The 14,994-nt window shown below is 30.5% G+C and overlaps 2 protein-coding genes across 4 annotated transcripts; one reads left to right on the top strand and one right to left on the bottom strand.

The window, feature by feature from the left end:
• Positions 1-1,713: 1,713 nt before the first annotated feature.
• Positions 1,714-7,291, bottom strand: LOC119689192 (putative tRNA 2'-phosphotransferase). 2 transcript variants are annotated; one of them, XM_038103963.1, is made up of 4 exons: positions 6,503-7,291; positions 2,838-2,926; positions 2,654-2,768; positions 1,714-2,318 (listed from the first exon to the last, which is right to left on the bottom strand). In XM_038103963.1, exons 1-2 carry the CDS (start codon positions 7,158-7,160, stop codon positions 2,910-2,912), a joined length of 675 nt encoding a protein of 224 aa, XP_037959891.1. In that variant the 5' UTR covers positions 7,161-7,291; the 3' UTR covers positions 1,714-2,318; positions 2,654-2,768; positions 2,838-2,909. The 2 variants fall into 2 exon arrangements, with proteins under 2 accessions (XP_037959891.1, XP_037959890.1); XM_038103962.1 differs by having other exon boundaries at positions 1,714-2,304.
• Positions 5,650-14,331, top strand: LOC119689190 (casein kinase I-like). Of its 2 annotated transcripts, XM_038103961.1 has the most exons (4): positions 5,650-5,792; positions 5,914-5,976; positions 6,043-6,135; positions 13,159-14,331. In XM_038103961.1, the coding sequence occupies exon 4, from the start codon at positions 13,161-13,163 to the stop codon at positions 14,277-14,279; it is 1,119 nt and encodes a 372-aa protein (XP_037959889.1). In that variant the 5' UTR covers positions 5,650-5,792; positions 5,914-5,976; positions 6,043-6,135; positions 13,159-13,160; the 3' UTR covers positions 14,280-14,331. The 2 variants fall into 2 exon arrangements, with proteins under 2 accessions (XP_037959889.1, XP_037959888.1); XM_038103960.1 differs by lacking the exons at positions 5,650-5,792; positions 5,914-5,976; positions 6,043-6,135 and adding an exon at positions 9,159-9,335.
• The last annotated feature ends 663 nt before the right edge of the window (positions 14,332-14,994 follow it).

Here is a 14,994-nt window from a genome sequence, read left to right as displayed (position 1 = left end):
TTTGTTTTAAATGTATTGATTTCAATCTATTGGTAATATCTATGTCGTTAATTCGAAATTATCACTTACTTTGTGGTACATATCTTGAGATGGATTTATAATCATCCACAATCATTCACTTATCAGCTTAAATTAGAAAGTCTTTAACATCAGCATTACTGTATAATCTAGAAAAAATTCCCAAAATGGACTTATCCACATTTTGTTGTATATAGGAAACGGCGAGGGTTTCTCTAATTGAGATCTAGTGGTATTGCAACAGGCCGATACAATGTGCTTAAAAAGAAGTTTTGGAATTATTTTTTCACTTTTAACAATCGCGTTTTTACACATATACGAAGCCATTTGTCTTTGACATTTAATTAAGTTTCAGTAAAATCCATATTAGAACTCCTAGAGTCGCTGTGTAACATTCTGAAATATGTGTAACATTCCGAAACTACTATGTGTGATAACACTATAACTAGTTTTTTAAACTAATAACCAGTCTGTATATAAAAAAATCATTATTATATTAATGAAAAACGTACATGATTAAGATAACCTGTGATTGTTTTGGTTTCAACATCGGGAGAGGCATGAGTCATGCAGAAGGTTTCGTTTATGTATCCATGTAGTTTCCTATAATGGGCCTCCCCTGTGTTTTTTTTGTTAGCAACTCTATTTATCTTCAAGTTGTAATATGGTTCAGCGTTCCTAACATACTAGGTGTGCATATATAATACCTTTATACAGTTTATTTTAAAAGCATTAAATAACTTTAATGTGCTCTTTGCTGGCGCAACTCCATAGCTTGACACCCGAAAGGTCCAGTTAGCTGCAATATTTGTTAATATGGTAGTAATTTATTTAATGTGGACAGATTTGATTTTCGTCAACAACAAACAATTGATGCCAAATAATTTAATTTTTATTACATTTACTTTCATTATGATATGCTCTCTCTAGCATCAAGTGTAATACAAAGGTATTATGCTGTATCACCAATTCGATTGTCTAAAATTAGTATAGGCTTTTCAACAATTTTTTTTTGTTTACCATATAAAAGCTGACTTGTACTGATTTGCTGCCTTATAATTTTATTCCTCATTTTGCGAAAAACATAAGTTGCTTTTTTTTAGATTTATATCAATTATGTAATTTAATTCCTTATGTATTAATAGAGCGTTAATGTGACTGCTGTTAGTAACTAACTATTACAGTCATACTACCTGTTAAATCAGTCTCATTACAGCCAATCTCTCTTTCATTCCATTGTATATAGCGAGATGTCGAGAATTAGTAAAATAGAACAACAAAAATTCTTTTTATATTATTTTTTGTTAATTTTTTTATTATTTATTTCGAGTATTTCCAAATACCCATCAATAGTGATGTTGGAATTATTTCTTATGTTTAATTATTCGTTAATAATTTTTTGAGACTACAAGAGTACCAAGAGTTAAACTCATACCCTGCCTAATTTGAACATCAGAGTCAGTCTTAATTAGTCAACTGACTCTGAGTCCTGACTCTGTATGTTCGCATTTTGGAGTTTTATTAATTTGCTGTAAAAGTCACAATTCACTTGCTATGTTATATTAGGATGAAATCATATATGGGTATATCATCTGGGTATATCATCTTCGCTCAAAGCCAACTTTTCATAAAATAACAAAATAATATACATATATGGAATATAAATTATAAATCAAAAACAGTTTTGCCAGAGAGTTTGTGCTTTATTTTTTTTAATTTTTACTTTTAATTTAATTATTTAGTATATTGTCAAACAGTTGCCAAATCCTTGAAACTCCTAATAAACTTCATTTTAACGCCAAATGATGATGTGAGGTTTATCTTCAAACAAACCAATCTGATATATTAATTGATTGTCATTTAAATTAAATGTATAATTTAAATGCAAATCAATTAGTTTAAAAAATTGGTTAGTGGATTTTTCCATTTAACGACGAGTTAAATTCCATTTCCATTTATTGTTGTCATTTTTATTAACGGACACATCATAAACACCTAATAAGTTAATCTTGAAAATTTCATTACTTGAGGGCGAACTACCAGACGGACCGTCGTTTCTTGGATTGTAGGAATGGTTAACCGCACCTTTAAAAACATTCCACGCAGCTGTAAATTTATTCATAATAAAAGAGGGTACATAATTTGATATGTCAAACTCCGGTCGACTGGTCAAAAATATGTACGGGTCTAGAAAATTTACATCCATAGGATTAAAAATATCACGACGTGTACGACGGAATTCAAGAACGAAATTTATTCCAGATTGCTGATTTACGTCTTCCATTTCTTTAAAAAGAAAACTGATGAAAGTTTATTGATATATGAAATTTTATACATATTAAATACAGAAGCTTCCAGATAAATAGATAAAACGGTTCCCAAAAAAGAAACCTCATAAAATAAATTTAGCAAGCAAATCTTAAAGCAAGAACTTTTTTAAAAAAAAGGTTTACAAAAAGAAAAAGTACTAATATTAATAAAAAGCTAGAGCGTTCTTGCTTAAAATTTGTAATTATAATTTAACAAAACCAATAAGATATTATAAAGTATTAAACTTCAAGCATATATCATTTCAAAAATTAATATATGTACATATATCGTATACGCTATATTTATTACTGAGTGAACAACTTACCCAAAAAAAAAGAAGATGCTGTGTGCTATGTTCGGTTAGTCTGTAAAATGTTTGCCTGGTGAAAACTGCGACTTCGCTGTTTCGAGGGCTCCAAAATCCACCCACCAGATTCCGCCTAATAAGAATAATAAAAGTATTAGAGTTTCCGAACATTTATTATTTTTCACGAAATATTGCAATTTACCTGTGTTTAGTACAGCTCAGTAAATAGTCGCAGAGAACACAGAGAACTTCAAAAAGTTATAGTCTCAGCAAGTCAGAAGTCAGAAAATTCTAGAATTTTGAATGAAGAATAGTTAATAATACACGAATCTTTAAATAAAACGAATTTTTAAACACAAGTTGTTTAACAAATAAATGATTTGAAATTTATTTGTCGTTTTTATAATAACATTGCTTTAAAAAATATATATTTTCTATACATCATATATATTTTTTTTCACATTTCAAATGTAACTTGATAAAAAATTTTTGTCGGTAAATATATAAAAAGTTGTTATATACTCAAATAATTAGGCCAGTACTACTGTACGGATGTGTAACATACAGTAAAGCCTCAAATACTGCAACAAAGCAATTACAGATAGCACAAAACCTGCCTTTAAGAAGACTAATTAAAATACCTTGATATATTACAACAACAGACATGCATAGAGATCTAAGGATCGATTTAGTGAAAAGATATATCAAGGACAGAGCACTAAAATTATTCGCAAAAGTCGATACGTTGCTCAACCTCGCCCTAACCAACCTTAAGTCCACCTTAGAACGCACAGGAAGATATGCTGACCTACGGTCCGTCATCAGTTAAAAGATACATAAACGATAATAATTCTAGTATAGTTAAAGCTTACTGTGGGGCAGGGATAAGCTCTCCAGCCACAAAAGAGTAAAAGTACGCAATAGTACTAACTCAAACCACAACAGCAACATATATAACGGTAAATCAATCATTTACAAATAAACTACTTTCCTTTTTTAATGTTAATTTTTTCTTGCCGAGGGTGGCGCGTCTTTATGATGAAAAGAAACTATTTCAAAGTTAGACAGTTTCGAATAGCAAAGAAAAGACAGAGACAAAAAACAACGCCAAGTTCTCATCATCAGTGGTCTTAGGAAATAATCGAATTTCTTTTTGTATAGTTTATAGTTCGGATATAATTTGTTTGGACTGCAAGTGCCATGCTTAGAACTCGTACCTATCAAATTAGAAGGGATGACTAATCGTGCTTTTCCACAAGTAGCTAAGGCTGCACCAACTTTCAATGCTCAAGTTCCAGGTTTTATTGTCACTTATTTTTATTTAATTTTGTGACACTAACCAAAGCACTTGCCGAGCTTTTTCAATTAGAACGAGCTTATAAACTAGAGCTTTATTTAGAAACACAAGTTCAACGAATTGAAAGTTAATTTTTAAAGTTGCCCATTTTTGTTTCAAAACCAAATTTCAACAAATTAAATAAAATTTTTGTCCTTGTCTTTTCTTTGCTATTCGAATCCGTTTAAAGTACTTTCCTTTAGGTCTTACTTTAATGATTTAAATATAGTGCAGCCAATAGGTTCAAACTTCAAAAAATTATGATCACTTAACACTAGAACACATTAAAATTAAATCTTAGATAAAGCCAGGTTATTGTATTGTTATAACACAGATCACTCTAACAAATGGAGCACTTATCGCCTTTTATTGAAATCAAAGCAAATTTTCAGCAAAATTTAGAACCTTTTCAATTTTATATTGACTCCGATTCTACTATTTTATTCTGAAATATTCTGTCTTATATATTCGAAGGTAACCAATTAGCATATTTCGGAAAGAATATTAATGGATCAAATATGCATTAATTATGATAGTAAATATTGAGTATGTAGTGTGTACTATGAAGTACTCCTAATAGATGAACTTTAACTGAAGTGGAGTTTTGATCGACTTACTAACTAACCAGATACTGACAGTTTTGGATCATTGAACTAAAGTGGTTTTTTGACAAAATTACTATCAGAATATTAGAGGCGGTTTTCTACTTTCTTGGTATGAGAATTTAAACCTTTTATAGGACTTTAATCAAAACTACAAGAGTCTTTCATTTAACCCTATTGTTAAGTAGCTAGTGCTATAGAGATATGTCCAAATTTCATTTTTTTTCACCGATAGCGGTTTTACATAAATTACATTTCAAAATCGTACTTCAATTTTAATTGTCAAATCTGTCAAAAATTTTTATACCTACAGAATTTTCTTTTATTTTTTTTTTTTTGCCGAATGGTGTATCATCACTTAATATAGCTAAGCGTGTGCCAATATTACGAATTAATTTGATTATAAGTCTTTAGTTTACAAACAACTAATAACATTTGAAGAACCGATAGACAATTAGTGCTTTTAGCCAACATTTACGGCAAAAGAATAAGTCATTTTAAACAAAGACTTTGTTTTTGAACGAAACTTTAGTATTTTATATCGACTCCGATTCCACTATTTCATTCTGTAAAATATCTCTTATATATTAGAAGTTAACCAATTAGCATATTTCGGAAAGAATATTAATCGACCAAATATGTATTAATTATGATGCTAAATATTGAGTATGTAGTGTGCACTATGAAGTACTCCTAATAGATGAACTTTAACTAAAGTGGAGTTTTGGTCGACTTACTAACTAACCAGATACTGACAGTTTTGGATCATTGAACTAAAGTGGTCTTTTGACAAAATTACTATCAGAATATTAGAGGCGGTTTTCTACTTTCTTGGTATGAGAATTTAAACCTTTTATAGGACTTTAATCAAAACCACAAGAGTCTTTCATTGAACCCAAATTGAAATGTAGAGGCAATCTAATCATTTTATTTGCTAGTGCTACAGATATATGTCCAAATTTTATTTTATTTCACCGAAAGCGGTTTTACATAAATTACATTTCTAAATCGTAGTTAACGAATTTTATTTGTCAAATCTGTCAAAAATTTATCTACTATAATGGTTAAAATTTTTGTGCAAGGATTTCTTTTACTTGGATTTTTTATAGTGTGATGTGGATGGGAGAAAATTTACTCTGATATTTTTGTAGTTGAAAAAACTCTCACTCTGTGTTTTAAGACGAAATGTTACACTTTTGGGACACATATTAGTTTTATTGTACGAAAACTGTATATAGAGCAAATGCAATAAGTTTTTAAATTATTTATAATTTATTAATTTAGTAATATTGGTATAACTGGAACTTATTGATTTACTAATTTTAAAATATTTTCTTTAGCACGAATTAGTCTTTGGTTTTGAATTCTCAAATTGGTTATTTATATCGATTCTGAGATTGATGGTGAGTATTGAAACTATTAAATTATTGTATATTCTGAATCTTAACTGGAGTTCTTTTTTGCAATAGAGAACAAAATTGGCCTCTACAATTTTATGTGGATTTAGAATTGGATATTTTTTGCTTAAGATTTTGGTTTGATTTGACACTGCGTTATTACAGGTAAGATACCCGTATATGCATATTATATGACAGTTTAACGATAGTGTTGTGACCTTTAGCTTTATACATATTATAATGTTTTACGTAGACTAAATTTTTGAATTAGTGTATTTACTAGTATCTTATCTGTATCTATGGAATTTAGTACAAATTTAAGTAAATAACATCAGTGGCTATTTAAAATATACAGATTTATTAAACAGCAAACTTCGAGGTTCCCAGAAAGTTCAAATCAATATCAGTTTAAAACAAATACATATATTAAATTAGCAGTATAACTAAAGTAATACAAATACATTATTAGTTTATACAAACATTTTACAATATTAAATAAATATTATTTTTAGTTAAAATGTAAGTAATTTACCAGTCTTTCGATCTAAAACTTTAGCAAAATATTGCGTAGATATGCAGCCATTTTGACCCTCACAAAGTATGACATTATTTTCGGATCGATAAAATTCCAACCCGTTTTTCATTGCTTTTTGGGTATCAATGTATATTAGAATTTCACAATTGTTACGGAAGCCGCTTATCACTTTTTTGCTGGTGTGGGGGCTATCACTCATAACCGTAAAATGAATATGATTGCGTGTTTTGCGCAGCAGTCCATCCGTCTTGATACTTGGCCAAAAACGATAATAAGTACCGTGAGCAATGTCAGCAATAGCGCATGAATCAGTTACTTTTTCTAAACAAGAATCCGACTGAACTATTTCCATTGAGTGACCTTGATTAGCTCGGATTTCATAGTCGCCCAAATTTGGATTAAACCTTAATGTGTAGCGTTGTTTTTGATCGGTTTCGACAATTTTCTTCAGAATAACAATATTATAGTTTTTGAATTTAGTATGCGTAAATATAGCTGAAGTAGCCAAAAAGCCATCCGGTTGTATTGGAAGTCCTTCTTTTGCTGCACCATGCCTGAGCAACCACGATAGTTTTTTACTGAGCTGCTGGATGTCGGCATTTGAGCGGCTTTTATTTTGCTGTTTTATGTTTGTCTCAGTGCAGATTCCGTCCATGTTTTTCTTTTGTTAATCAAAATGTTATAAAACGACACTGTTATTTCATTTACTGCATTGTTTTTATCTGATTCATAGAATTTTATGTTTATAAATATACACACCAATCATCTAAAAGTATACAAATGAGTAAAGTCAATTGCATGCGTTGCCAACTAACCAACATTTTTTAAACTTTAATATTGTTGACCGACATATAAAATAAATATTGTTAAAGAATTAATATATTTTGATTTGTGGCTTGCAGAAATCAAATTTGCTTAACAATTTTATGTCTATAATAAAAAAATTTATATATAGCATTATATTGATTTGTCATGCATATGTTATATGTCATGCATAATAATTTTTTAACGGAATTATAAACATTTGGCAACACTTTCGCTGTTGTTGCTTTAAACATGACAGCTGATGTAACACAAATAAAATTGCTAGTAAACAATTTATTGTTTGATTTACATTTTGTTTAATATTATATTATTAATTTATATTAATTTAATATTTTATTAAATTAACTAAATTAAATTTAAAAAGCTGAGATGTTACAAAATGTACAAGCAAGAAATATACACTGACAAATCAAACTTGCATCACTGTTAATTAAATAAGTCTCTTTAAATTGTTCTGATCACCTCCAGATAGGTGGACATGAAAAACCAGGATCCTTAAAAGTGGGATTAGTTAATAATCTTAATAGGAGAGTTAGTCGATTTTAAAATTGAAATATTAGATCTCCTCGTATTAAAGGTAGCGGTGGCCAGAGAACCTTTTTTTTATAATAAAATAGCATTTAGGTAAAGAATTCATGGAAAAAGCCACTGCCTCGTGGGCCTTTTTAGCTACGCCGATTTCCGTTAGTAATTTTAAATGGAGAAACACTAAGTAAAAAGTTTTACAGGTTATATATTAATGGTTGAATTTAATGGTATCTAATTAGAATAAGACTTAGTTTTATAATATGTAATCATCGTAGAAGTTTTCATTAAAATGAACAATTTCTGGAGACAGCGGTGGCTAACCACTGGAAAAATTACACCGTAAAACATATATATATATATATATATAATATATATATATATATATATATATATAAACTATACTTATGGCATGACTTTATAAACACGATTTGGTTATGAGGGCATGACAGCGACAAAGCTCCAGTTTGGTTGAGAAACTGAAAGTTTGAGCATAAACATAAATATACAATATATAGAAAAGTAATATGCTACGCTTTTTCGCGACTCTCAGCTGCGTTCTTCCTTGATTAGATTGCTCAATATTATGATTGAAAATATTATGATATGATTGCTCATAATATTACGATTATAACATTGAAAATGTTTGCTGGGTAATCAACCATCAACCATGTTAAAAAATATTTTGTTATTTTCAAAAAGCAAACTGTCATTTCATATTTTGCGCGGCACTACAATTTCCCTTAGTCTCTGTTTCTTTCCCTTTTTCCATTGGTTTTCCCAGCGGGAATTTTTTTGGCGCCAATTATTAAATGAGTTATGTATTACACTTATGAGTCTTTTCCATTTATTGCTAAATTTTATTCCCATTTATAATTCTTTTCCAATTATTTACAGAATTTGTTATATATTAACAATTTGTTAAATTCTAACAATTTGTCTAATTTTAAATTTTAAATCATTTTTCCGTACATTTGTTTATTCTTCTTTCTTCTTGAAATCTCCTTATTTTATACCCTGTGTGTAATGAGGTTCTTTTCTTGGATGTTTTATGTTATTTTATACAACTATTTCGTACTACCCCGCCTTGTGCTTTTTTTAATATATACACCACTTTGTTTTTTTTTTTATGTTTTTCTTGGAATATTTTCCATATGTCTATATTTGGTCAGTGTTCCGTGTGTTGTGTGGTTCATTTCTTGGATATTTTTTTTAGCCACTTGTGTGTAATATTCCCCTTTTTGTGTTTTTTATTTCCTTGTAACATTTATATTATTCCGTTGATCGTACAATTCAACCACAGTAGTGCGTATCTATCAGTTTATCTATCGCGACGCACAGTTTATGGTCATAATTTTCATAACGCTGCTGAAATAGTCTATTATTATGGACAGTGATTCAACATTTCTTAGTGATAGCAGTGCTTTGGTGTCTGAAAGTGATGAAGACGATGAGGCGGCTTCTTCATCTCAATGTCCAGGTAGATATGCAATATACACACATATATATTTATGTCTGCACTTGTTTGTTATTTGTTGCTGGTTATTTTTTTATAATTTGATCAGTATATTAATGTAAAAAGAGTTAAGTTATGTGAAGTTATTGATTATCTCATTATATTCATTATAATTTCATAAGAACACACATCTTTAATCTCCTTTAAAATAGCGCGCCAATTAATTTTAATTTAGGTTAGGTTAAGTTAGGTTAGGTTAGTTTGTACCGTTGATTGCCAGGGAATCACTTAAGCGTTTAGGCAAATTATGTTACCGCTTAGAACCTTAGCAAAGCTTATAATGCTATTTGAGGGAAAGGTTGTGAACACAAAGAAAATGTATGCAGATTTAGTCAGGTGAACCACATAGGGTCGGGCTAAGTATATTTACGGTGATAATTTACAGTGGCTAGTCGCCAATGTTGTCGAAGCAATGTCATTGAACAATATACTGAGGGCATGGCTTTGTAACCATGATATGTTTATGACGCCGTGACAGTGAATTAGCTCCAGAAGCTGGAGTTTTGAGCACAAAGAAAAAGTATGCAGTTTAAGTCATGTTATTGTATGTGGGTAAGATAAGACATCATTTTTTAGAGAGTGGTAGGGCTAAGTATATCTACGGTGATAACTTACAGTCACTAGTCACCACTGTTCTGCAAGTAATGCCATTGAACAATACGCTGAGGGCATGGCTTTGTAACCAAGATATGCTTAAGAGGCCATGACAGTGATACACCTGCAGAAGCTGGAGTTTTGAGCACAAAGAAAACGTATACATTTTTATTCACGAGTTTTAAATTTTTTGTGTTTAATACAAAATATCTTTTATTAAAGACGTTAACGAAGCAATTTTAACTTCTTCTGTGATTGCTCTTAACTATTTTCATTTGTCGGCAAAGTATTTGAGATTCGTACAGTCGCAATTGCTGTGAATAAAATCTTTGTACTAAAACATTTCATTGTATTTTCAATTTATTTTCTATAATAGAAATCAATCCACTTAAATTGGCGAATCGAATAGGAAGCAAAAAGGGTACTAGGGAGTGGCCGAAGCCAATGCAAATAGGTACAATTTAAAAGAGAAAAACCAGTTAGCAACGTAACGAATCGAAAAGCGCATTATAAATGCAATTTCAATCAATTTTAAATTAACTTAACAAGTTTAAAAAAAAATTCAAATCAAACGTAAAAAAGTTCCATTTAGTCAAACGTTTTAAGAGATCCTCAAAGGATATAAATAGTGTACATATGTATGTCCGATATAGTTTTTTTGCTTTAGCTTATAATCTTAAAGTATAATAGAATAGTTTTTTTAATTTTTATTAAAAAGTCTTTGTGTTACAAGACAAAGGCAACTGCAACGTAGAGCTCTTTTCCATGGAGACTATAGCGGCTTCTTTGTTTTTCCATAATTATGAGTGTCAACATTTTAAAAGCCCTTTAAACAATGGCCAAATGAAGCTACTACCTTCATAAATTACGCACTTGAGATTTGCCGTACTTCCGGAAAGGAGTGAAAAGTACATAAAAGTGAAAGTAAACAGAAATGAAAATAAACTTCACTTTTCACAATTCTTTTTTTCAGATTTTTCTGCCATTCACGTTTCATCGTTCCATCGTTCTATCGTTCTACAGTTCTATGGTTCTATCGTTCTATGTTAATTTTTTAACCCAAAACCGACTACTTGTGTTCTATGGCAAAAACTGTTTTCTAACGTTTTAACGTTTTAAGAGTGTACATAAACTATTTTGGTACTTAATTAACGAAATTGTTTTAATGCGAGTAAAGTCAACATTTGCAGTACATAATAAATGAGCGAGCAAAGCACTGAGACCAGTCCAGCTCCAAAAGGAACACCGTTTTGACTCTACACTCACTCTACAAGCGCACAAACATTTTCCTTTTTCATTATCGTGCAGTGAAAGGACATCGCAAACAGCAACAAATAACGCGCGCAGTGTGCTCAGTTACCGGAAGTTAATAATTAATCTTCCACCGTGCAGATTGCATAGCAGCGCTAGTGCAAGTTACTACTAATGCCAGACGAAATTAAGGTGAATTATTTGCACAAAACATTTTGTAAAGTACGAGACAAGTGCGTATGATATTCCGTCTGTCTGTTGCGTCTGTTGCTCCTGCCATCTCTCCAACCGACAGCCGCTTTTATAATTGTATATCCTTGCCTTGCTGCTTGCTGATTCTCGCTTGCTGCTTGCTGCTTGCTGGTTGTCTGCCACTAAAAAGCTTCTGAAAGTTAAATAACTTTCAACAATGAGTTTTGTATCCTGGGATAAAGTCATTAAATAATGTTGACAATATGCTTGGGCTAAAGAGGAAGCACTGCAGTAATGTGCCGTACTTGGGGTGTATAGTTGCCTTATCTAAAAGGGTTGACTTAAACTTTATGTACGTTTATAAGCACACATACAAATACTTAAAAGTATCTTAAGTATTTACTTAAAGAAACTAATAAGTTGCAAATTGTCATTTCATATTTAATATAAAGTCAATTATTTATTTTCTATAATAACGTAGAAACAATTCTAGGTTTATAAATTTTGTGGTTCTCAGAATAAGTGGATGCAAGAATGGTCAATATATTCTAAACTATTATAAGTATACATTAAAATACAATTAGTTAATTTTATACGAGTGTGGATACATCATGCAGCTAAAGGTATATACATTTTGTGGTTCCCAAAGTAAACGAACGGATATATACAATACTATAATAAAATAAAATATAAGAATATATGATACATAGTATATATATGTATAAGAACATAAATATGTAATCTACATTATTACACAAAGATTCTTACACCAAATTGTGATTCTTAGAATATATACTTACGTAGCCGGCCATTACAGACGTCAGTCGTCCTTAGCCGTTCGAGTAGCCTTCGCCGGCCAGTCAGCCCGATCAGTGACTTGTTATCGTCAGTTGGTAGTACTAAGTGCATTCAAATCTTCGGACACTTGGTGCTTTCACCAAAAATGCGGGCCTTCTCTAACGCGTATATATAATATTAAATACATATATATTATTATTATTATTATATATATATATATATATATATATATATATATATATATATATATAGATATATATATATATATATATATAGATATATATATATATATATATATATATATAATGTAGATTACATATTTATTACATAATTATATATTGGATATAATTATTATATTATTATTTTTTACCATAAAAAACTCCCGATTTATATATAGTATATACGATTTATATTTATATATATAGAATATACAAAATATCGCAGCCGATGATAACTTACAAAAGTTAAGACAATCGATACAATACTTACTATATTTATATTTATCGGCTGGTCAAGTTTGTGCAATATGTCTTCTCTATCTAGCCCATGATTAGGTCAATGAATGTTTTAAAATGATGGTATATACCACACATTCTTCATATCAACTACAAATTGAAATACATAGCAGATCGTCGATTTATATCGTCTTTATAAAGTTAGCGTTGAAAACTGTATGGTCTAGAATGTTACGAAGAAAATTCTGTAAAATAACATAATGATTGTTGTATTCTGAAAACTAAGATATATGTTGATTATGGTACTCATTAGTGAGGCTTTAGATTAAATATTTATTTTATTTTTTCTATTTAAGTGATTTTATAGTATTCGCACAATATATCAAAATGCATAATTTTTTAATGTATTTTTAATTAGAAAATATATGTAAATTTATTTTGTTTTATTTTATAAAAACTCAAATATTAACACATAAATATTTTTTAAATTCTTACAGGCATGAAGACTGTTAAGAAGAGGGTACGTCAAAATGAGTATTTCGCCGGCAAGCGTTACAGATGTTTGCGGAAAATTAGTAGCGGTGCGTTTGGTAAAGTGTATCTTGGTGTAAATACCCAAACTTCAGAACAAGTTGGTATAAAATTGGAAAGCAGGAATACGGATTTGCTGGAAAACGAGTATAATGTGTACCTTCAGATTCGTGATGGTATTGGAATACCAAACATTCGGTATTTCGGCAAGGAAGGAAAATACAATGCACTTGTTATGGATCTTTTAGGACCGTCTCTGGAAGGATATTTTAGATTTTGTGAAAGCGATTTTTCAATTCAAACGATTTGCTTACTAGCTGACCAGATGATAGATCGCATCGAGTTTCTTCATTCCAGAGGTTTGATTCATAGAGATATTAAACCGGAAAACTTCTTGACAGGTCTACATGAAGATAGTTCTACTATTTTCTTAGTCGATTATGGCCTAACCAAACCTTTTCATGAAATTGTTGCAGGATTGCAAAATAGATATGCAAGATTCGACTGCTTTTATGGTACGATGGCCTTTGCTTCGATTAATGCTTTACGAAATATGCCGCAGTCTAAACGCGATGATATTGAAGCAGTAGGATATTGCTTATTGTATTTTAGTATTGGAGACTTGCCATGGTATACTATTCGGGACAGTGACGAAGAAACGTCGAAAATGGTGGCCGATAGTAAAGCGCAGATGTCAATATCTGAAATATGCCCTCAAATGGCTTATGAGTTTGAGTCATATTTTGATTATTGTAAATATTTAAGATTTTCGGAGGAGCCAGACTATAAATATTTAAAGTCGATATTTAAAAAGAGATATGATTCATTGAATTGTACTGACAACTGTTTCGACTGGCAGCCCAATATGCAATGGTTTAGTGATCATGCACCCGATACGAAGATGGTTGTGCAAAAGCAGAAGCCGCAGCCAAAGCCAAAACCAAAGGCAAAGCCGAAGAAGAGAGTTCAGAAGAAAAAAGTGCAAATAAAAAAGGCACCGAAAAAGCCCTCAAATAAGCCCTCAAATAAGCCTTCAAAAAAGCCCTCAAAAAAAAGTATTTTCTCAATACCCTTTTGGACACGTTAACTTGCGATTATGATATCGCGTATTAAATATATCTCTTATTTAAAAACTTGAAAACATTTATAAAATTTTTAAAGTCAAATATTTGAGTTTCAATAAAGTTTAGATAATTTTTTAAAAATTACTAAAGTAAAACAGCAAAACAGTGTTTTATTTAATTTCTCCTCATCTCGTATTTTTAATATTTATTTATTTAGTTATTTCTATTTGAGCCAGTGCACTTGTGCAATTTTACTCTTTCTTGATTCGAGGTATTTTTAAAACCCCTCTTTACACCTTGACTGGATTATTCTTTATCACAGATCTGCATACTTCCCCGAGGAGCCTAAAACCATTCTGAGATTCGATAATATGGTGTTGGTAAGTGTGTCAGATTTCGCAAATAATTTCAGGGCTCTATCCTTTACGTATTTTTTGATAGGATCAATCTTGGGGTTCCCGAGGATGTCATTCGTCCTAATGTACTATGGTACTTTGAAAAGTCTTCTCAGAACCTGGCTTTGTGCAATTTCTAGCTGGCGAATACACATAGAAGTGACAGACGAATTATTTGGTTAGATATCAGTTTCCTGTTCTTAGCATTGAGATTTTTATTTCTGAATAGCGGTTGAAGGTGATTTTTAATATTCACTATTAATAATTTGGGTAAGCTGTTTCAATTTTGTTGTATATATCTACGACTGTGTCTGTCAATTAATTAATTTATTATATTATTTAT

This window comes from Teleopsis dalmanni, chromosome X (assembly GCF_002237135.1).
Source record: "Teleopsis dalmanni isolate 2A chromosome X, ASM223713v2, whole genome shotgun sequence".
Taxonomy (NCBI): Eukaryota; Metazoa; Arthropoda; class Insecta; order Diptera; family Diopsidae; genus Teleopsis; species Teleopsis dalmanni.
Note: the sequence above shows the minus strand (reverse complement) of the source record. Positions and strands in the feature narration are given on the sequence as shown.